At 38.0% G+C, this 22404-nt stretch overlaps 1 protein-coding gene across 2 annotated transcripts in view; it reads left to right on the top strand.

The window, feature by feature from the left end:
- The window catches only part of BMP5 (bone morphogenetic protein 5), a 55346-nt gene that overhangs the window by 5004 nt on the left and 27938 nt on the right, over nt 1-22404 (top strand). For both annotated transcript variants that reach the window (XM_005427915.2, XM_031062755.1), the window contains one exon: nt 19804-19996. In XM_005427915.2, the coding sequence (XP_005427972.1) occupies nt 19804-19996 (193 nt within the window). The remainder of the gene's footprint in view (nt 1-19803; nt 19997-22404) is intronic.

Genomic DNA, 22404 nt, shown 5'->3' with positions numbered 1-22404 from the left:
ACCCCTGATGTACATGTGCTAAGAAGGATACAATAATTACTGAGATTTTTAAAGTAACCAACCCACCTCAGAAAGACATTTTTTCTTCTTCACAAACAATGTGAATGATTCCACAATCTTAGAATAATTTTGAAACCGCACGTGCTGTGTTCAGTTCTTAAACCAGACACTGAAATCAATGGAAATTTTGTCTGAGGCACAGAGGACTGTTCATATTTCTCCAGCTTCTCTATCCCAACTTTGAACACTGTTTTACAGATTATATGCTTCTTTAAAACCTGAATCATTAAGTAAATACATAAATTCAAAAGATTTATAGCCCATTGTGTTCACTGGAGAATGCTAACATGGTATAGAACAAATTTTACAGCTACTTTGAGAAACCTATAGTACATCAATCAGCACCAAATATCTGTAAAAATATATTTTTGTTACACACGTAAAAGAAAGGATTCCTTACTGCAATTAGACCCTGAGCATACATAGTAGCTCATTTCTTAAATTAAACTAATTCAGTTTCTACAACCTTCCACTCACAGCTAACATATCAGCAAGGAATATGGAGTGCTAAGCTATAAAATGCCAGGAGCTGAGGAAGGGGTTTGAAGGATACATGCAAAAAGGCCTCAGGATCATTAACTTCTCTCCTAAAGCTCAGGAATGAGCACACTTTTTTTCTTTTCCAGAGGATTTCAGATGTTGCTGTCTTAATTTTAACCGTACATTAATTTCTTTGGCTGTGGTACAGTTTTAGTGTATAAACCCAGGCTTCTAATGAAAATATTGACACAGCCTTAGCTGAAGTGATGGAAAGAGCACTATTATCTTGCCTTGAACAGAAGGATGCTATTGCAGAGATAAAGCTTGTTAAATTACAAATAGACCCCATGTCTTTAATTGTGGAGTTGGATCAATACTGAGAAAAAATGAGAAAACATCTGTGAAGCTTTTATTCAATGGTAACCCCAAGTCAATAAGGAGTCATTTTTCACTGTTTTACATAACATTTAGAGCAAATTGGATCAAGGAGGTCTCACTTAATTTTCATCTGAAGTAGATACCACTTGACATCTCGAAACTCTAAGACTTTTTTTTCCCTTTATTAAAGTTTTATCACCCAGTGAGTGAATGGAACGAATTTTATGTGACCTAGTACAGTCAGGCATTAGAAATAACTATGAATTATGAAACAATTGTCTATGATCAAATTAAATATTAAGACAATTCTTTGTAAAATACTTTTGCTTGTTTCTAGAACAAAAGGACTTTACTCACAGGATGACATGAGCTAAAAATCCTCATCCAATACTTACAATTCATTAGAGTTTTAAACAATTTTTGTACAATGGCAGAACAGGTTTTTGGAGATTGCTTTTAATTTTTAGAAAGAAATATCCTCTATATCCCTTTTCTGAATTACACTACCTTTGTTGTTTTATATTGAAATACTTTATATTTCCTTTGAAATCTCTCAAGTTACATGAATCTTAAGAACTATATAGCTCTACCTCAAAATAGGTTTGTGTGATCCATAAATATCATCTAACAAAATAATGTTTTTATAACTGTCAATTAATTTTTTTGCCAAAGTTAACACTTTAAATCCAAGTAAATTATTGTATCTACCCAGCCAAAAAAATGTCAAGCTCTCCATTAACTGGGGTATAAAACTGTCTGACTCTCCTTGCCGACAGGTTTGAAAGAATTTGCAGATAACTGAAGAGAAACTGATTTAGCAGATGGTTAGACGTGCATGGTGAAAAGCTATATATATGTATGGATATATAAAAATATATATTATTATTAATATTTTTCCCATCGGGAAGAACGGCTGACCCAGTTCCGCTTCTTCTTTAGAAAGTGTTCCTTTCCAGACTAAACACAGACTTTGGGTGGGGTTTTGGGGATTGCATGTATTGTACAGTGCATATTTTCCCAGGAAAACACAATCTGGCAGTGACTCTGGCTAACCATGAAAGAGGCAGGCTTGTGGAGACATCTCTGTGTGGAGAGTATTAGGGGAGGAATCCTGCCATGGATTGGATGGAGAGCCTCTTGGTTCTCTCCCTAAACTCTGGGTTGTTTTCTAAGATAACTGGACAACTTTGGCATCTATGTAATCTCCCACACTTATTGCTCCTGTTATTATTTTCTCTGAATGTTAAATTATGCAAAGAATTTTACTGTGGCTACCTGCCTACTTACTGCCTGAGTAATGGGGGTAATTATGACAGGGGCAGTTCCCTTCTTTTTTCTCTGCTGCCATGGCAGTTCCTTTCAGCTTGCTTTCATAGGCCCACATACTAATAGAATTTGGAAAAAAAATGATTGATTGCAGTCTGATCATTCTAGGTGTCGTCTGGTGTTTCCACATAGCTGAGAATGAACAGTTTATGAAGTGCCAATTGCAGCCTCCAGCTAAAGAAAGGCTCCCCAGGGCTTCAGGAGAGCTCTGGCTGCTACTAGACTTTATAATTATTTCCCACACTTTTCCCTATCCTCTCCTCCTTGTCCTTTCCCTTGTCTCTAACCCCTGCTGCCTAGGCAGGGTCACTGAACTTTAGTTTTATGTCAGTGGCATTTGGCTGCAGAAAGGATTAAAGGGTGAGAAGTGGTGAGTCCAGGAGACAGCACATGAGATGGAGAGGGAAGGAATGAGAGCAAGCATGAGAGAAAAGCAGCAAAGCACTGGCTGGACTTTAGAGGGAGGACATCCCTCTTCCCAGTAGGTAGCAGCCAACGTGCAGGGCTGGATACCATGGGAAAGGTTCACAACAGAGAAACAGCCTCTGCAGAAATTGCTGGAAGATTTAGTCCTGCTCCTCCGTGCCTCATGTGGAGCATGATGTTGCAGCACTGGAAGCATTTCCCATGCCAGTAGGAGAGTCATGTAGGGAGAAGGTGAATGCAATGGAGAAAGAGCAAAGAGCATGATAAAGAGAGATACTGTAGAAATGAAAGGCAAAATTAGCGCAGGCGTGGGTTTCTTCTCTGAGTAAGCCTTGAAGGCAAAGGGAGCACTTTTCTGCTGAATCCCTTGCGGCAGAGCAGCTACCTCAGCCTCCCCAGGCACTTGGCTTCCCAGGCAAGACTCTTCATCCTTGCAAAACAAAATGCAGCTCCCCCCAGCCTTTGGTATGTGTGCGCCGGGAGCACACAGACGGGCTACTCACATTAGCAGCCGTAAATAACTTAGAAGCCGCTTTTAAAAACCGCAGGTTAAGGGATGAGGGCTGCCATGACGCACACAGAGGTTGAGATCAGAGGAGCAGCTAAGAGGGGTCAGGAGAAACAATGAATCCCCTTGTTCTCAGTCATATTTATGAGTGCTGTATTGCACCTAAAGTTCATATTTATTGGCTAGGCCATGGGGTTTCCCTATTTGCTCATCTCTTAAAATAACACCCCTGGTTAAAATTTCCTATAAAACGCAGAAATGCTACAGCAGGCAGAACTTGTCAACCTTGACAACTACATTATTTAAGTTTGTGGGTGGGGTACACCAAGCAAGAGCTGGTTTGTTTTGTACTGAATTATGAATTTTTTTCTATACAAAACATGACTGTAATAAAAGTAGAAAAGGAAAGATTTTGTAGCTCAGCTTTCCACTCAGAAATTTCCCAGTTATTGAGAAATGCTCCAAGAGGTGAATTTTGGTGTTTAGTTCCCAGCTTTTTTTGAGCAATTATTTTGGTGCAATAGATCAAGAACCTGGCTTTATTAACCACTACTATACCACTTAATACACATGTAGTATATGAGGCACATGTCGTACCTTACCAAAATGTGGTTCTACTTTTTTTTCCCACTGTAATTCAAGGCAAACTGAGGCAAAAATTATTAATGAGTCAGAGCCTAGAAAACTAACCAGGGCAGCTAGTGCTGGTTCATGATATGTATCTGTAGCTAATAAGCAGTGACTTAGCAGAAGCAAAATTCCACGTTATTCTCTTATTCAAGGAGAGTCAGGAGGAGGAAGAAATTTGTACAACTGAAATTTCTGTAAGGTTTATCCTTATCTGACTTAACAATATTACTTATTCAGACTCCGTGAGAACCTTAAGGTCTTTTCCATCTTTGATGATTCTGTAATTATATGCCTTTGTAGACTGGGTCAATTAAATGAAATTGTTATTGTTTTATTTCCCAGGTATTTGACTGTAGTCAAGTTAAAGAAGTTAAATTCCTATGATCTGGTAAAGCTGTACCCCTATTCCAGAGTAATGATTGTAAATTAAGAGCAATTTGGCTAGGCATACCCATTTAAAACAAAAATGGAGGGGAAATACACATGACATACGCCCCTATAAGATACTGCAAAATAAATCCAAAAATTCATTTTATTGGACTTCTTCAATTGTGAGTGGCATAATTTTTGGACTTAAAGGTGTTAAATTCTGTTCTGACAAGGAATAAAATTCTGGGAAAAAACCCTATTTCTGTTTTGTTCTAGGCCTTAGAAAAAGAAGGAGCAGGGACACTGAATGAGCAGGGGCTCTGATTTTGGAGCAGTGGGCAGATGGCATCTGATGGTATCTGGTGCCTAGAGCCATGGGATTCTGGTGGCACAGTTTTCAAAACACTAGCTGAGAAATTGAACGAGTGGGAGAACAGTAGTGTGGATGATATCGCTGTGGGAGCAAGTCCAAGCCCAGTGTAAAATTCCATAACAGCTGTAGTCTTTGGGGTGATTTAGGATGGTGGAGATCCAGCAGGAACATAGCTCTGGGAAGGTTGTTCCCAAGGTTAGCTCAGCTGGAATATTCATCAAAAGCTACAAGTCATAACGTGCCAGTGATCCCAAAGGTTACTCTGCTGCTCCTGACCAGGTTACCTTGCTGCCTCATACATGAAAATTAAATGTATGCAAAGGTTTTGCAGGGAGTCAGTCCCCCCCAGCTGAGTCAGAATGAAATATCAGAGCAACCTAATAGGAAAATCCTGAAGAGCCTCAGATAGAGAATGAAAACAGTGTGCCTCTGTTTTCCAGTCCATAAAATGAGGATGGGCAAACACTCCTGCATTCATTTTATCTTCTGTGCATTGTCATTCTTTGAAGTTGCAGAGGACTGTTACAGCTTTCTTCTTGTGTTTTACTCTGGCTGTGTGCTCTGTAAAATACTTTGCTTCTAAAAGCCTCACAACACCTTGCATTTCATCATGGGGATCTCAAATGTTATTTTAGAAAGGACTAAAAAGGCTCTTCTATAAGGGCAACAAGTTTGATGTTCTTAAAACACAGTTTACAAAATAATGAATATGAGAAAGAGGCACTGGAATGTAAGCACCAAAACTGAGATTTTTGTTCTGGTGTAATGAAGAGAGGAAGTGTGGCTAGCTTAGCTCTTGTTCTCAGAATATAGGTTTGTGTGTCTCTGAGTCATGTGTGCTTGCATATCAGTCTGTGTGCATGGCTTTGTGTATGTAATATAGAAAGCATGTAAATCTCTTCAGTTTTAGTCACTGGAATTTTTTCCCCCTTAAATCATAATATTTTTTCCCATCAATACTATGTGGCTTTAGCAGCCCTGACCTTTCAAGCTGCCTGTTTGGACCAGTGTTTATCAGATGACCATTTGACCTCCTTGTTAATTGTACTTAATTACATCCTGTTGTAACATTTTGAAATAAGGAGGCGAATTTATGGATCTGCTCCAAAGACCTGAAGACTAAAACAGCAGCAGAATTCAGCGGTATGAGATGCTGAATAATCTTGTAGTGAGGCTGATGAGAGCTGTGGCTTGTCCAGTCGATGGCAAAATTAGGTCCTTGGACCAGTTCTTTTCCATTTAGGATTGTTGGTACTTCTGTGAATAAGATCACACTTTTTTTGTTTTTCCAAAGAGATCAAGAAAGAAGTGAGATATCAACAGTACTGCAAGGGCTGAAGTTCACATTTGATGATATAAAAGACAGTAGCCTCTGTTTCCACAAATTATATCTCTGTAGTTTTCCAAGATTTCACAGTTTCTTAGGCTTCCATAGAATTGCCAGTTCCCACGAGTTTTTTGAGACTTAGATAATATTTGTTACGAGATTTTCTGTGCATTGATGATTTATGAGCACATCTAAGGTTTCATTAAAGATCAGCAATTATCCCCTGCAGCTGCAGAAAAACAGAAATGAAAACAAATCAATATCCAGAAAGAGCTGCAGTTCTTGAAAATGGTCAGTCTAAAGGCTCAGAAAGCAACTTCAAGCACTTTTTATTTTACAATGCTTTTCATATAATTGACGGCTTTTGAAACACATGGCATTGACCATATCACTTCTCTTCTCACTAGTGATAAGATATATATATATATATATATAATGTGTGTGTGTGTGTGTGTGTGTGTGTGTGTGTGTGTGTGTGTGTCCTTTTCTGTTGTTGTTCCATAGCTTACTTTCCACAAATTTGTAGTAAATTTGATTTCCAAAAATACAATAAGGAAAAAGGAAATAGAAGCTATAAAATTACCATTACCAGGTGAAGATCTAGTCCCAAAATTTTAAGGCAAGGCAAAAGAATACACCTTCAATTTCATTTTATTATAACAGTGATCAATAGACTTCTTGCAGAATGAAGTGCCATAAAAATTTAATTGTTTGTAGTGGTTAATTGCACATCATGGCATTATTGCAATGCTTTATCATCCCATGAGTCAAATGCTAGATAAAGAAGGTAAGTTACTTAGGGCTGTGCTGTGAGCTCTTTGGCTGATGCAGTACTGCCCATGGTTGTCACTGTGAACAGAACACTACTGTGAAAGCTAAAACTCTGTACTGTCTTTCATGTAGCAAAGGTTAAACCTATAGTTCAACTAGACACAATTGCTTTTACATAGTTAAATCTTTCTTGAGTATTGATTTAAATTACAAGCCTATGTGATTAAAATAAAACACTGAATTTGCTGGATGTCACAGTAAGGTATTCAAAAGATCATAATTTTTTAATCCTCTTGGGTGTTAAGCAACAGAAAATATACCTGAAAACATACAGTTAAATATGATGACATTCAGGGAGGCCTGATTTATTTTTCAGAATTTTGAGAAGTAGTATTATGTGACACTATACAATATTGTACATCCCAGTAATTTAAAATTACATATTATTTCAGAATCAAGTTTTTTCTTTTCTTTAATTCTTTGGTTATCTCCTATATTATATCCTATAGCTATCAACTATGGTTCTTCAAAAGGTAATTTTTTTATCACTTCTTAAACTATTGAATTAATAATCATGTTTAATGAGGCTGTATATAATGAGATCACATTTACAAAGACAAACATTTTTAGATATATCACATTTTCAATTTAAGTAAGTGTATCTTAAATATATTTATAATTTTATAAAATATGTGTACATATATATTTTTCTATAGAAATATAGATATGTGTTAATGCAAAATCCAGAGGCAATTGATGCTGTAGAGTAAATTATCAGACACAGATCACAGAATATTCAGAGTTGAAAGGGACTCACAAGAATGAAGTGCAACTCTTGAGTGAATGCCCTATATGGGGATTGAACCCCCAGCCTTGGTCATGTTAGCACCATGCTCTGGCCAGCTGAGCTAATCTTGAGGCTGATTAGTTCAACTTCCTGCTGCAATTCATTGGGCCAGAATGAAGACAATAATGTCATTAGGATTGACAGCATATTGCCACTGTTTTGATTGCTCAGCAGTTGTGTTCTACTTCCTCCATATTTGTAGGTATTCCTTATAAATGCAAAATACAAAAGATGTTCTATTAGGATGTGTGTGTGCATGGGAGACCTTGTCTAAAAGGCATCCATCACTCAACTGGAACCACTACACAGGAACACTCATGAACTGAAATCTTGGCTCCATGGGCACAGCTGCCAAACAAGTTATGACCTGTTCATGCTGTATTTACATTACCATCTGCTGCTGTAAAGTAATAAAGCTTCTTTTATTTACATATCACTATATCATTAACATTACATCATTATATCAGTGAGATTTACCACAACCTCCATTAAATCATGCTGCTTCTCCTTGTCTGCAGGTAGGGAGCTTGTTTTCATCAAAATGGGAATGAAAGCATGTATCCAAAAGATGAGGCTGTGTTGCTTCCAGATTGACAAATGGTTTTTTTTTACTTTTTACACCTATCCCCAGAGATTAGAGCAGTTGTCACTTCCAAACTAGTGGAAACACAGGTTTAGCACAAGCGTGGGCAAAGATTGATCAGCTGCTACAAAATGCATGTGAAATATTCTTAGTGGTGTGGTATTAAAAAGATTGCAGGTCAGGTTCCCACTCCCTGCTCATTCTTACCTTCTGCTCAGAAAGACACACAAGTTTTCTGGGGCACATCAGCTCAGCAGAGTACGAGGTCCGGGAAACCATCTTTGCTGTTCCAGAGAAGTGTTACACCTACAGCATGATTGTTGATGCCTCTACTATTGGCTTAGGTATTGTAAGTAACTGTGTGAGGAATATGAGAAGTGCAGTCTTAGGTGGAATAACACTGAAATGCAGAAATATTACAAGCATGTCCACAGTCCTGGGCAACCAGCTCTAGGTGGCTGTGCCTGAGACAGGAGGAGATGATCTCCTCAAGTACCCTCCAACCACAGCCTCTCTGTGACTCTGTGACAGAGTAGCTACAAAGAAGGGGGACCTTACTCTTGTCTTGTACATTGACATAAATCATTGGGTCTTTTTCTGAGAGGAGTGATGATCTTGCATCAGACAATTATTGGATGAACAGTACTGTGTGCTCAAAATGTCATACTTTCTACTTTGGAAATTAGTTCCTTGCTTATGTCATTTTGAGCCTCCTGTGTCTTTCTCCCCAAGTCTCCAAAAGAATCTACTGTGAGGGATCACAACCTACTGTAGTGTTACCTGGAGTTAATCTGAGATCTTCACATTGTTTGTGAAGATTGTTTTTCTTTCCTTTGGCAGTACAGGTGTAATGCTGGATGGCCAATCCAGAGGTATTTTATTCACTAACCATCAGTGAGTTTCTGCCCAGAAAAAGAGTCAAAATGATAATTAGCTTTGGTAAATTTTAAGCTTCTTTCAGGGAAAAAAACCCCACTTTTTTTTCCTTCTTTTTGCGAGGACTTATTCCATATGGGGGTGAAATTATCTCTGTGAGCATAAATCATGGTCTGATTAGACTGACAGAGCTACAGAGGAGAGGGTACATTTTGTATCCATATTAACAAGCTGTTAAAACCACAGCCAGATCCCAAACTGGCTGTTAAAACCTGCCATCAGAAAGTGCCATTTCTCACCACCCCAGGCCAGTCTCCTATTTGCTCTTCCTCCTCATCTTCCTCCGATTTTCTTCCAGTGCAATGTCTGTGAGGCCTGCCCCTGCTGTGCTTCTGGCCCCGATGCTCTGTTTCTCAGCACCACCTCTTAGGCTCTCCTAGATGGCTCCTTGGTGTTGGACAACAACAAGAGTGTGCAGGACAAACCTGCAAAACAAGGGCCAACAGATTATAAAAGATGAAGCTTAGTCTCCTTACATTTTTAATTTTAAGGAGATGGCTCAGTGTAGTGATTAGCCCAGTATACATTTTTGCAACCAAAGTATAAATCAGAGGACTTCTGATTTTATTTGAGCCAAGCTGACAGAATAACTAAGTGCATGGCCTGTCAGCAGCTATTTTTTGCAACTGTACTTAATATCCTGTCTATAATATAGTCTGGCAAAATTTTTTGATTTCTTATATATGTAAAGAAGCCTTCTACTTTCTAAATTATATGTTCTTGAGGGCTTCCTTCTTTATCCTTGTTACAGCTGGACTGTTTTTATGGAATGTTTGGTCAGTGTTAATGGGTATGGGTAATATTAAAATACTCAGATGTGAGCACAGAGTAAGCAGAAAATATTGCCTATCCAGTCATATCCAGCTTAATGTTCAGACACAACTTCCATGGAAGCATTTCCAAAAAATTCCACAGCAGAAAAGAGACGGAGTTTATTAGGCAACATGGGTGAATGGTAGAGTGGCTTGCCACCTCTGGCTGGAAGTGAGCAGAGGGTTAACATGAGCAGAAACTAAGGAGATGTGAGAAGATAGAGTGCACTTTAATGTTTAGCTTTTCCTCCCCTGCCAGTTGCCCTATGATGATATATGCCCTTTCACCCTCCTCAGAAGTTATGTTCCATCTGTATACTTTTACAGTGTCAAAACAGTTATAACTTACACCTATTTTCTGACCATTGGATCCCAGAGGTATAACTTTTGTTTCTATTCAGTTGCAGCTGAACCCAAGAGGGATCTTTTTTTCTGTCATTTGTTAACCTTGAGGTTGTGTTGATCTGACATCCTGACTTTCACACACAGTCAGAAACCTGGCAATAATTGTTCGTTTTCTTTGTGATGATCTGTGATTATAGAAAAACAGAATTAAATGTGAGAAAAAATGGAAGTCCATTGACAGATGGTATCAAAATTTACTGGCTTTGCCAAAGGTGAGGCAAAATAGACATCTTTGAAAACAGCAGGCAAAATTAGCAACCAGAAGTGGTGGTGGTGTAAGGATTAGCTAATTTATCTATGCATTAGCTCAGAACTACGTAATAGAGGGATCTTTGTGGAGTTCTTTTTCTCCAAGTAAAGATTTATTTATCACTGATGAAACTGAACACAATCAGAAATCTAGTAGATTTAGATTAACACATGCATTTGTGATTGGAGTGCCTTTGTTATATGGTGTGTCTTAAAACAACAAAGAAACCACAGGGTCCTTATTTATTAAAGATTAAATAGCACATATGTGCAGTTGTATCTTTTGCTGTGCTTTGTGCTACAGCTGAGCAACTGGAGTGAAAGATTTGCATTTTTCATGTTGAAAGAGACAGTGCATTATACTGTCAAAACCATCAGAAAAAGGGGATTTTGAGGAATCACGTTGCGAACTATCTTCTATGTTAGGAATATGATAGTACCCAACCTTAGACTCTCAAAGGTCTGTTCACTTCTAGAACTCAATCTCTTTGTCTGGTTACTTCTCCTTTTGTTTTGGCTGGGTTCAAGGCAGCATAAGAAAGGCAGAGTGTTGCTTTCCCACTTATTTTGTATCAACAACTGAAAGCCTTCCAGCATTTAATTATCATTGGACCAGCTGCAGTGCGGCACTTGTTTTGACTTGTTGAGCAAGTGCATTTGACTTGGAAGAAGAGTAAATTGAATGAATAACACATGTTTAGCAATGAAATTTTTAACAAAACATTGGCTCTTGAATGAAGACCAGCAATTTCATTAAAACTTCTGCTTCACTCCTTAATTTAATGTAAAGTAGCAAGAAGGTATCATGGGTAATCTCACCGTGTCCAGATCACCTGGGAGGTTGTGTGTGAGAAAGCCAAGCCCAGTTATGCCTCTTTGATGGAGGTGTTTCTTTAGGTATCTGCTTATAAAACTTGCTGGCAGGCATTGTTACGTGGTTTCTGGGAACTCTTTCCTTCTCATGGTGAATGCTGGAATCTTTTAACTGTTAACTGAGTTCTAATTCTGAAAATAATTAATGGAAAAAAAAAAAGAAACTTATCCTTTTACATATTCACTTATATATTAGCATGCATGTATAACTTTCATTATTCACCTGGGTACTGTCTATCACTTACTAAAGTGAAACATTTATTTTTAATTTACATTTATTTATAAATGTAAAACATTGCAGGTACATTTTGATGGGATTAGAAAGTAGAAATCACATAATTTGAAAGTCCAGCTTAATATTTTAGTCTTTACACTATTTGTAGTTTCTGAAATGTGTGTTTTGTAAATTGGCAAGGATCTATGAGATCTTATTGACTACAATAACAAAATGAAGAAATGAACATTTTAATAATAGAACAGCGCTCTCAAAAGATATAATACTAAGTGCTTGATTAAAATACATTCATACAGTCTAACTTTTTTTTTATGAATTATGGGATTTTGAAATGCATTTCTTTGAGGGTTAAAGAGAAAAAAAAACAATAAGTGAAATAATATTTGCTTTGAAAAAAGAAAAAAGAAAAAATGCAATTGGTTTTTGTTGGTTTGATTTTTTAATTGTGCTTTCTCTTTTCCTTCTTGCTTTATATTGCCATTGTTGAAGGTGTTTTCATTGACTTTGTTTTGATTTAAATTACTATGCAATTTATACAGTTCAGTATGTCTGTTCAATTATAGAAGGGATGTTCAAACACTAAAAATTTGGATTCAATAAGTATTTCATTTATTTAAACTGTCACTAACTGCACAGTATTTCATCAAACAATTTTCAAACTGCCTCTAATTTTGGTAAACAAAATAGGAAAATGTTGCTCATTGATGTCAGTAGCTGACCTGAAAATAAAGGATTTAGTGAAATAACTGTAAATTTACAGCAGTGTATCTAGCTTCTGTACATGACTGATCAAACTTCATTTTTTGAGTTTTGAAAATAAAGTTTCATGTGAAAGTAATTTACATTATTATTTCAAAACCACATCTGTAAATATATAATTATTTTAAATACAACCAATATAGTAATAATAAATGCAGAGAAACTCATATAAAAAGTACTGCAATAAATCAGTTTTTAAGAAACAGAACTGTTGCAATGAAAAAAAAAATTCTCCAGACTTGCCCTTTCTAATTAAGCAAAATCCCCACTGATAAAGGAAACAGCTTTGCTCCAGTTGGAAGGGGATCTGAATGTAGATTAAGTTTCTGACAATGACTTTCATGTCTAAGATAGGATATGTGTGGAATGTAATTTGGGGACTCCTGTTTTCAGCCTCTGCCTACATTTTTCATATAAAATAATTTATATTGAGAAGGGATCATTGACTCCAAGTATTAAACATTCACTGACAAGTGCACCACTTTGAGGGCTTCATTCTGCTCCCTGTACCTGTCTTCAGCCTCAGGAAGCTGGCACCCAGAGAACAACTGGCCCAGCTCTATTAAAGGCTGAGACAAAGAAGACATTAAGTGTTGCAGCCTTTTCCTCATCCTTTGTCACTGTGTTTTTCCTCACGTCCAATAGCGTGGAGATTCTCCTTAGCACTCCATTTGTTGCTGATGTATTTACAATAACCTTTTCATTGCATTTTAAGGCAGTGCCCAGATTACATTATAGTTGGGTTTTGGCCCTTCTAATTTTCTCTCTGCATAAACCCATGCATCCTTGGAGTTCTTCTGATTTCCTGCCCCTTCTTCCAAAGTGCATAAACTCCCCTTTTTCTTCTGATTTCCAGCCAAATCTCTTTGTTCAGGCAGGCTGCTCCTCTTCCCCATTGACTGTTTTTTTGGCACATGGGGACAGCCTGCTCCTGGCCTTTCACATCTCTCTCATGAAGGATGTCCATCTTTCCTGGTCTCTTTTGTCCTTCAGTCTGCCTCCAAAGGGACTCTGCCAACCAGCCTGCTAAACAGGTGAAAGTCTGCCCTCAGGAAGTCCAGAGGAGCAGTTCTACTAACCCACTACCTTACTTCTTACTTCTTGAGAATTAACAACTCCATTAAAACCCCATAATTCTGTGTTTGCTGTGCCCAAGAGGCCTCCAACTATCACATCACTCACCAGTGATTCACTAGCAGCATGTCCACCTTCCCTAGCTGAATCCCTCACCAGCTGTGGGAGGGAGTTCTCTTCCATACAATCCAGGAACCTCCTAGACTGTTTTCTCTCTGCTGTGTTGTACTTGCAGCAGACAACTGGTAAGTTTAAGTCCCCCATGAGAACAAGGGCTGGTGACTGGGAGACTTCTCCCAGCTGCTCGTAGAACATTTCATTTGCCTCTCCATCCTGCTGGATGGTCTGTAACAGACTCCTACCAGGATACCTGCCATTTGCCTTCCCTCTGATTCTTACCTATAAGCACTCAACCCAGCTGTGACCATAATTAAGTTCTAGGCAATTAAAACATTCCCTAATATAGAGGGCTGCCTCACTGCCTCTCCTTCCTTTCCTATCCCTTCTCAAGGGTTTATAGCCATCTTTAACAGCACTTCAGTTGAGCAAGCCATCAGACATGCAGTGGGGAAGTTTTGTAGTTAAAATACTCAGCTGAATGATTATGGTAATGTAAATGGTAAATGTCTAATGTCACATAGTAAAAAGAAGTCAGGTGTGGGAACAAAAACCCATTTCATTCTCATTTTGGACCTCAACCATTTCTTCTCAGGATGTCCCATTGCTGGGTTACTGGCATCCTGGCAGTTAGGACACAGTCACTGAAATCAGCTGATAAGGATTGAACTGTCCTTTGAGCAAGGACTATCCGCTGGAGCTGCAGTGGACCAAAGAGGGAATGTAAATAAACTCTTGTTCTGTTTACTGGCTGGTACAAGACAGCTGACCCTTAACAAACAGAATTGTCTCTCCACTGACCATATCAGGCAGCCATCTCTGCTGTCCAAAGCAATGCTTTAAGGACAGGTGACTGTTTTTTTCAATTTCAACGTCTAACTCAAAATAGATTCCCTGAGGTCAGATCAGGAAACTTACCATTCAAAAAACAGATAAAACTAGTAAAGCAGTAGTGCTTAGAGGAGTAGAACCATAGTCTGCTGCTTTTTTTTTTTAATCACTACTTTGGGAAATTATTTTTCTTCATTCTTGGACTTTAAAAGTTCACCTGTATTAAAACCTTTTCTAGAAGACTGTAATCCTCATTCAAAGGCCAATGAACGGGATGAAATGGCTGCCACTTACTTCAATATTGACTAGATTGTACATATTTAGGACTTCCAGGGTGAAAAAATGAAAGGTATGCTTTCCCAGATAAAGTGATTTTCTAAAGTTGATATTCATTTTCTACAAGCCAAAAAAATTATAAAGCTTAGAAATAAAAATATATATATTTTAGAATCTATAATCTGGTCTCTCTTCAACTGAGAATGACATTCTTATGAATGTCCTTAACTTCTCTCAGAAGCACTTCATTGAAACATTTGCACCTAGCATAGCTGCCTTATTTTGGGGTTTTTTTAACCCTGTATGCTTCTCTAGAATCAGTTTTCCCGTTTCTATATACCCTACAAAACATTTGTTGCCTTTATTTATGAAAGGTGAGTCACCCTAAACAGTCTCATCTGTGATACTGGAATTTGAATGAGAGAGAGAAGAGCAAGAGTGGGATAAACAGCTATTTGATGTCTGTCTTTTCACAGTAGCACAATAGCTAATTCCTAGGGCCTCTGACCTTTCAGTGTCCTGTAACAGAGTACTTGCATTAATCTGTTGCTTATCTGTCACCTACCACATTTGATATTTCCAGTCTCTGCTTTCAATTATCAGTCATTAGAGGCAGCACTGAGTAATTTCAGAAGAAAATGCCTGGAACCTTTGACCTGTTTTGGTCAGATAACCACTAGTGTTCACTGTAGATAAACTATCATTTCATTATATTCAAGATGTAAATGAGTGTCGTTTGTAGTGTATCAGCTTACTGTAAACTTTATCACCTTGGAGTGATTAAAACTGACTGGTTTACTTAGTACTTATACAAAGAATTTAGAGTCAAACAGTGAAATTCAGTGAGATTAGTGTAAATGACCCTTTCTAGTTACACATGTCTCTAAACCCTCCATTTTGCCTTGGAACATAGATTTAATAGTTAAAAGTGACATTAATTTGATTAGTGAAGGTTCAGTGTTTGTGACGCCAGTTGGGATCCTGGGATGTTATATTGTAAAATCAGCTTATTATAACATGTCTTTCAGCATATCTTTGGTTTGTTACCCATTTGCCAAAGCAGCTTTCACTTTGCCCATGTGTCACAGCCACACACCATCTTCAGGAAAAGTGAAGCACACATCATTGTGGAGCTAATCACTAATGAAAGAGCACACCTAATAGTCCCTCATGCGCTATAACCTAAACTCATTGCTAGCAGTTTTTATATTTTTTAAGCTCAGTCAACATAATCAGATATTTATAACTGAATTGCTAAAATACTGATTACTTGTTATACATCTAAGTCAGTGCTTTCGGTGTTTTTTAGTTGTTATTTTTTCCCCCTCATAAAACAAATAGTTTTGTTAATGAAAAACAATGCATGATATTTTATTTTGGTATAAAAGAAGACCCTTTTTCCAAAATACCTTTTTTCCTGTAAATTCGACTTTTTTTCTTCTTAGAGTTGGACTTAGTGTTAATACAGTGTAAATGTTTCATCAGTTTGCCACATGGGTGGAAAATATCATTCTTTCCCATCTTACACACAGGTGTTTGTGATATTCCCCTGAGCCACAACTTGTCTGATGTAACTGTAGTGCTGCATATATTAATTTCAGGTGGTATAAAAATGCCATTTTTAAAAGTCAATGCTAAGAATCCTGACCAATGACAGCAAAGGAAGATTTTTTTTCCTTTTTTTTGTAATCAGTATTGCCCCTAATCTATTATTTTTTACTTAGAAAAATTCTATTCCTCCAATGATTAAAAAATACTGATTTTCTGTTCAACTGTTTTTTAGATGCTGTGATTTGTCCCACAGAAATGCATTTTGGCAGATGTACTGAGCAGGGCTGGAATGACATGAGAACATTCTGAAAGGACTGAAAACTTGAAAATTTAACCTGTGTTTTTCAGGCTGCTAGTGTTGAAAAGCTCTTGCCTGTGAAATAAAAATATTTGAGAAATGGTGCCTCCCTGCACTTCATGCTATGTCAGCAGGACAAAGGACCTGACAGATACCCTACTGAGAATTCACAGTCTTGCCTGACAAGGCATTTATTAGATGCAGAAGGGACCAAGATTTGTGTATTATTTTCAGTAATAAAATATTCATTATCATTAAATACTATTTTACTTTTTTAACTTGTCTATCATTCTAACTATTGGTCATTATTGTAACATCACCATCACCTCTTTTTTTGCAGTCTGCTATATAATGCAAGATTTTAAGTTGTCTACATTTGCATGCAATTTTTTTTTTTTTTTTGCTTTATACATTGTCTGATATAAATTTGCAGATAGACATTCTGGGTTCACTGCAGAATGGGACCTCCTTGGACTTGGGGTGTTTTTGCAGTGTTGTTCAGTGTTTCCTACAGCCCCTCACTTCTGCAGACTGTTGCTGCTCTGAAGTCCTGGCCTGCCTGTAAATGCTGTCTTGAACCAGAGAAATTTTGAGCTTGTGTCCCTTTCAGATGACAGTGCTGCATCTTCCTTGGGTATACACGTGGAAACACAGATAAATTCTGTCTGTGTGAGTTGTAACAATTAATTTGAGGCCTGCCAGAAAGTGGCTGTCAGTATTCTTTCAGCAGTTGTGAGTGATCCTGAGAGATCCCCACTGATACTGTTAGGGGTGTTGTGGAGGCTTCTGTCCAAACTATAACATATAGGCAGACAACTACTGCTTCTAAATTGATATTACTAATTAAAAAGTACTTGGTAGAAACTACACGAAAGGAAGCTTCAAACCCAAAGAAAAATCCATCTGTCCAGTAGTAGTGGCATTTAAACCTTTTATTCAGTGTTTAATTATTCAGTATTTACTCATAGTGAGTAGTGCTTAATTACCCATGCATGCTGGTAAATACTTGTTGAGAAAATACTATCCAGGGACAGCAGAAAGGTTTGCACTGTACTAAGTCTGTGTTAAATATAGTTCTCATTTGAAGGTTATTGACATATCTGTTCCATGACAGTTTTGAAATGCTCAGTTATAACCTCAGAAACTTGGAGCAGACTCTTTGTACTAGAAAAAACCCTCCCGGCTCAGTGCTTTTGCATATGCTAATCTCTGCCAAGCTCCTCTGAAATGAAAGGCTTTACATGGGTATTTAAAAAAAAAGCAAACAACTCCCAAACCTTAAGTCAGATCTCTGTATATATCTCATGGTTTAGAACTGGGCAGTGGAGCTGCTAAATAGACTGTATCCTGTTTCTCTTCAGTAGCAGCCCATCCATCTTCAGCTGCAGAGCAGCCAGTTTACATGCTTCTGCTGCTTTTCTGCTTTACTTTTTCTGCACAGCGTTCGATGGCAAACCCATGTAAGCTAAATATGCACTTGAGCCAAGTAAACCTCACAGTTAGCAGACAATTTTCCTTTTGTCAGCCAGGAGAAAGTTCATTTTCACTGAAGATAAAGTGTTCTTATAACCTATATATTTTATTTTTTGTGGTTCTTAAGGCAATATAGACTTGTATGTAAAAAAAAAAAGCTAATGAAAGCAAGGAGGGTTTGGATTTTTGAAAAGGTGACAGGGAAATACACTGTAAAGAGCTAGTTACATGACCACAGGTGACTTAACTAGTAACTACTGCTCTGAAAATAGTGTTAAATACTTTTTGTTCGATAGCTCCCACTTTAACTATACCCTTATGTATCAAGCCCAAAATTATTTATTTACCTTTTAGTGGATTTCTATTTTGTAAGACAACAGATGCATTATAATAATACAGATATGTAGGTTTATATATCAAATTATATAATTATATGTATATACATGCAAACGCATACACATTATGTATGTAGAAAGAATTGTTTGGGAGGCATGTATATATAAGCATGTAAGTATAAATATTGTAATAATTTACACATTATTCATACATGTAGCATTTAGTAATGCAAATGTGTGCTTTTTCAGAACAGACGTTGTTCCTCCCTCAGATCTGAGGACTAAAATGCAGCAAAAGAGCTGGGATTACAGGAGAGAGTGTTTAGGGAAGCTGAGTGCAGCCATAAATGTTTAGTTGGTTATCTAAAACCAAATCCCAACTCTGCATTTTAGACTTTGTCCACCATCAGTTAAACAAAGCACGTATGTCACCAGGCAGGTAGAACTTTCCAGAAGACAGAAATTCTGTCTTCCCACGGAGCACAGCTTATTCATAGGTCAATGATACGTTGTACTCTGTGGAAGTGGAAACCATGGATCATTTTCCTTTCCACATCCCTAAAATCTGAAGTATGAATCCCATAAGGCAATGATCAGCCAGTACTATGGCCTGTAGTTTCCGTTGTCACATCAAAACATATATTCCATTGCAAAAGCTGCTTCTAACTCAGAATCAGAACTGCAGCAGACAATGGAAATAGACCCAAACCAGTTATAAATTAAAATCATCTGGTTTGTTCCTCTTAAAATTCTGTAGAAACCTCAATTAAGCAATCATGAGGCTTGCTTTTTTATTTTAAATTGTGGCAGTGTCAGAAGCAGTGGGAGCTGCACCTGCCCACCAAGAACAGGTTTGAGGGCACTTCTCAAGCCAGAATTGTACATCCTATGCTGCTGGGGTGCCAGAACCACTTGGCCCTGACCCACTGTTCCTTCTTCTGACCACTGGAAAGATGACGTGCATGCCATTAGAGTACAACTTGTGTTAATTTATATGACTTAACTGCTTCGTAACTATACAGTTGTTGCAGTGCATTTTAGTACCACTTTTAATACATTAAACAGAAATAAGCTGCATTCCTCTCATCAGCCTGGTTATTAGAGGCAATTAGTGTTTTTCAAAGTAATCTATAGTTCTGACATTGCTATTGCTGTGCTTATAGCTACACTCAAGTCCTAAATCCTTTCACAGCTTTTAGTTTGTCCATATTTCTAGTTGCTTTACAACATGCCCCCTTTCAGCTTTTTTTGATATTCTTTCCACTCCAGCTTCTGGAATTTATATGAAAGCCACGGAGGTTTTTTTTCCTTTTGAACTGAAGATACTGGGCTGGTGGAATTTCCTTTAACTGGAAGTATGTCTGGGCTTGTGGTTTTATTATTTGCACAGTTTTATATTGTCATGTTTGTTAACCCCCAAGCAGAGGGAATGCTCCATTCATCATGGGAAATGGGCATTTGTTTCACGTCTTTAATTTACATTCAATTCTTCTTCTCACAGTTGAAAGGGACAAGGACTTCTCCCACCACCGAAGGCACTACAAGGAATTCCGCTTTGACCTGACTCAGATCCCTCACGGAGAGGCAGTGACAGCCGCCGAGTTCCGGATATACAAAGATCGGAGCAACAGCCGCTTTGAGAATGAAACCATTCAGATTAGCATATATCAGATCATCAAGGAGTATCCCAACAGGTATCCCAATCCTGGCATGGACTCACCACATGTTGAATTCCATCCCCTTTACCTGTCTTAAGTAGGGACAATATTTGATCATAAGTGCACACCTGACAAGGCCTCGTTGCTACTGCTGTGCCTTGTGCAGTGTTAATTCTTAGGCAACAACAGCAAGCACCGAACAAGAATAAAACTTACCTTAAAGGTAATTTAATCCAGGGTTATGTCCAAGTTCACCAAATAATCTGCCTATGCACAGAGCAGGTGAGGGTTCATGTTCTCAACAAGCAAATGATGGAGTCCCGCGCACAGTCCAAGTGTCTGGGTTTGGGAAATGCACCATTTGCTGACACTGAGGTACTGCAAGCCAAGATTCACTTAGCTCCTTAGAGGCAGAAAGATTGTCTAACTTGGATTACTTTTGAAGAAGCATGGCTTTTTTGCTTGTGTTTGACCATTCTGCAGAAGGTAATTAAAAGATAAACTGGAAGCTTTCAAGGCCGGGCTGAATGGGGCCTTCCCTGCCCATGGCATGGAGTTGGGACTTGATCATCTTTGAGGACCCTTCCAACCCAAACCTCTCTCTGATTCTATGATTCTGTAATATCCCACAGTCCTTACTAGTGACATTCCACAGCAAAACTGCTCCTGCACCCTTTGCTTTGAGCAGGACACACGGGTGTCTGACAGGACTCTGCAATCCCAAACACAGTCCTGCTGTGCTTTCAGGCAGGGGGTGTCCAGGGCTCAGGGTTTCCAAGCTGCATACTAAGGATTGCCTGTAGTCTCAGGCATTGTTCTGTCTCTATGGCAGCATGGCTACTGAAGTGTGTGTGTTTAATTCCCTTGGAGTTTACTGAAGTTCCAGTCTTTGAGATTAAAGTTTCTTATTTGGTCTAAGGAAATGTACAGCATGGCCTATAGCAGGCTGACTTCCTATGGAGCCCCACCATCGAATCCTACCCGGCTCTTTTCTCAAGATAGAAGTAAATATTGTCCAATGGATGCCAAATCTTGGTTCATGATTTGGTGGCAGCTAGCCACTAATTCAAGTAAACTCTGAGGGCTGTTTTCACATTAGGGAATGCTCAAGTGGCAGTAAGATACAAAAGCCAGTTTCCAGAATGAGGATGGAGGTAAAACAGCATTATTGGGATGGCTTATTACACTGTAATGATTATTTGATCTGATCAAGTACTGTTCTGGCTTTCAAGGAACACGTAGCTGGTTTGTTCCACCTTTTCTTCCTTAAGGGTCCCAGGAGTTGTGGAGCTTCTTAGATGTTCTGCCTTCAGCCTCTTTGCTGAAATTTTTGACTGTGGTAGCATTTCTCCTTTATAAAACTGATCACTGGGGACCAGACTGAAATCACTGAACTTAAAGAGCTTCTGTAAAGGTACAGCCAATCAGCTGCATTCTGCATTTTGGGCTATTTACGACATAATGCCTTGGGTTTTTATTATGTGTTGTAGGCTATATTTTAAATAGAAATACTTTTTAAAATTCAGCCAAAATTTGCAGCTGTTTTTCATTTTAAGTGTGATTGCACAGAATAAAGGAGAATTTTAAAATTAAAAATGTCACAAAATATGATGGGAAGTTTGAATGAATGACATGAGCTAATGGGGGAACCCTGATCCCAGAGCTCCTGCTGCCTTCTCAGGGGTCAGGTTTTTACCCTGTATCTGTATCAATTGTGGAAGAAGTTGTTATTTTCCCTGAATTTTTTTCCCCGAATTTTTTTCCCCGAGTTTTACAGACTGAATTTCTGTAGTAACATGCTGTTGTTACCTGGGCTAAATTACTAGTATTGATCCAGACACATTTTCTCCATTCTTCTGTGTGCTCTCAAGAATCAGTTCTGGTTTTCTCTAAGTAATGCCAACTCATTTTTGTTTCATTTGCTGAGGTAATGAGTAAGAGCAATCTGTCTCTTTAAAGTTTATTACCTTAGCCAGATCGCCGTACTTGCAGGGAGACAGACAAGTAATTGATATGCCAATATCAAAGACACTTTAGTTTGAGTTTTTGCTGCAGTACAAAGTAATAAAGTCACATTGGGGAAAAATTTGTCCCTCATAGGCATTTCTGGACTGGACCATTAGTAGTGCCTTATTCTGATTTAGCATGGGAAACATTGTAATTTTGAGAACATTTAGTATCAGTCCAGGATTTGGAATGGAAAGACTCTATATGAGAAAGCAATTATGTATTCTAGGAGGAGAAAAGACAAGTGTGGAATTATATCACTGTGGTATTGTAGTATTTTATATTCCAAACACTTTTACAGTTTTCTATTAAATCTACTGAGTGATGCAAAAGTATTTCTAAATAAAAATCTCAAAGACTATTACAGTCGGAACTTTTCAGGTTTAAAATTCTGATAAAACTGCTTATTAGAGAAAAAAACTTGGCATTTAAGACTC

Source organism: Geospiza fortis, unplaced genomic scaffold, assembly GCF_000277835.1.
Source record: "Geospiza fortis unplaced genomic scaffold, GeoFor_1.0 scaffold603, whole genome shotgun sequence".
NCBI lineage: Eukaryota > Metazoa > Chordata > Aves > Passeriformes > Thraupidae > Geospiza > Geospiza fortis.
The sequence above is the reverse complement of the archived record's forward strand: the minus strand, read 5'-3'. Positions and strand labels throughout refer to the sequence as shown.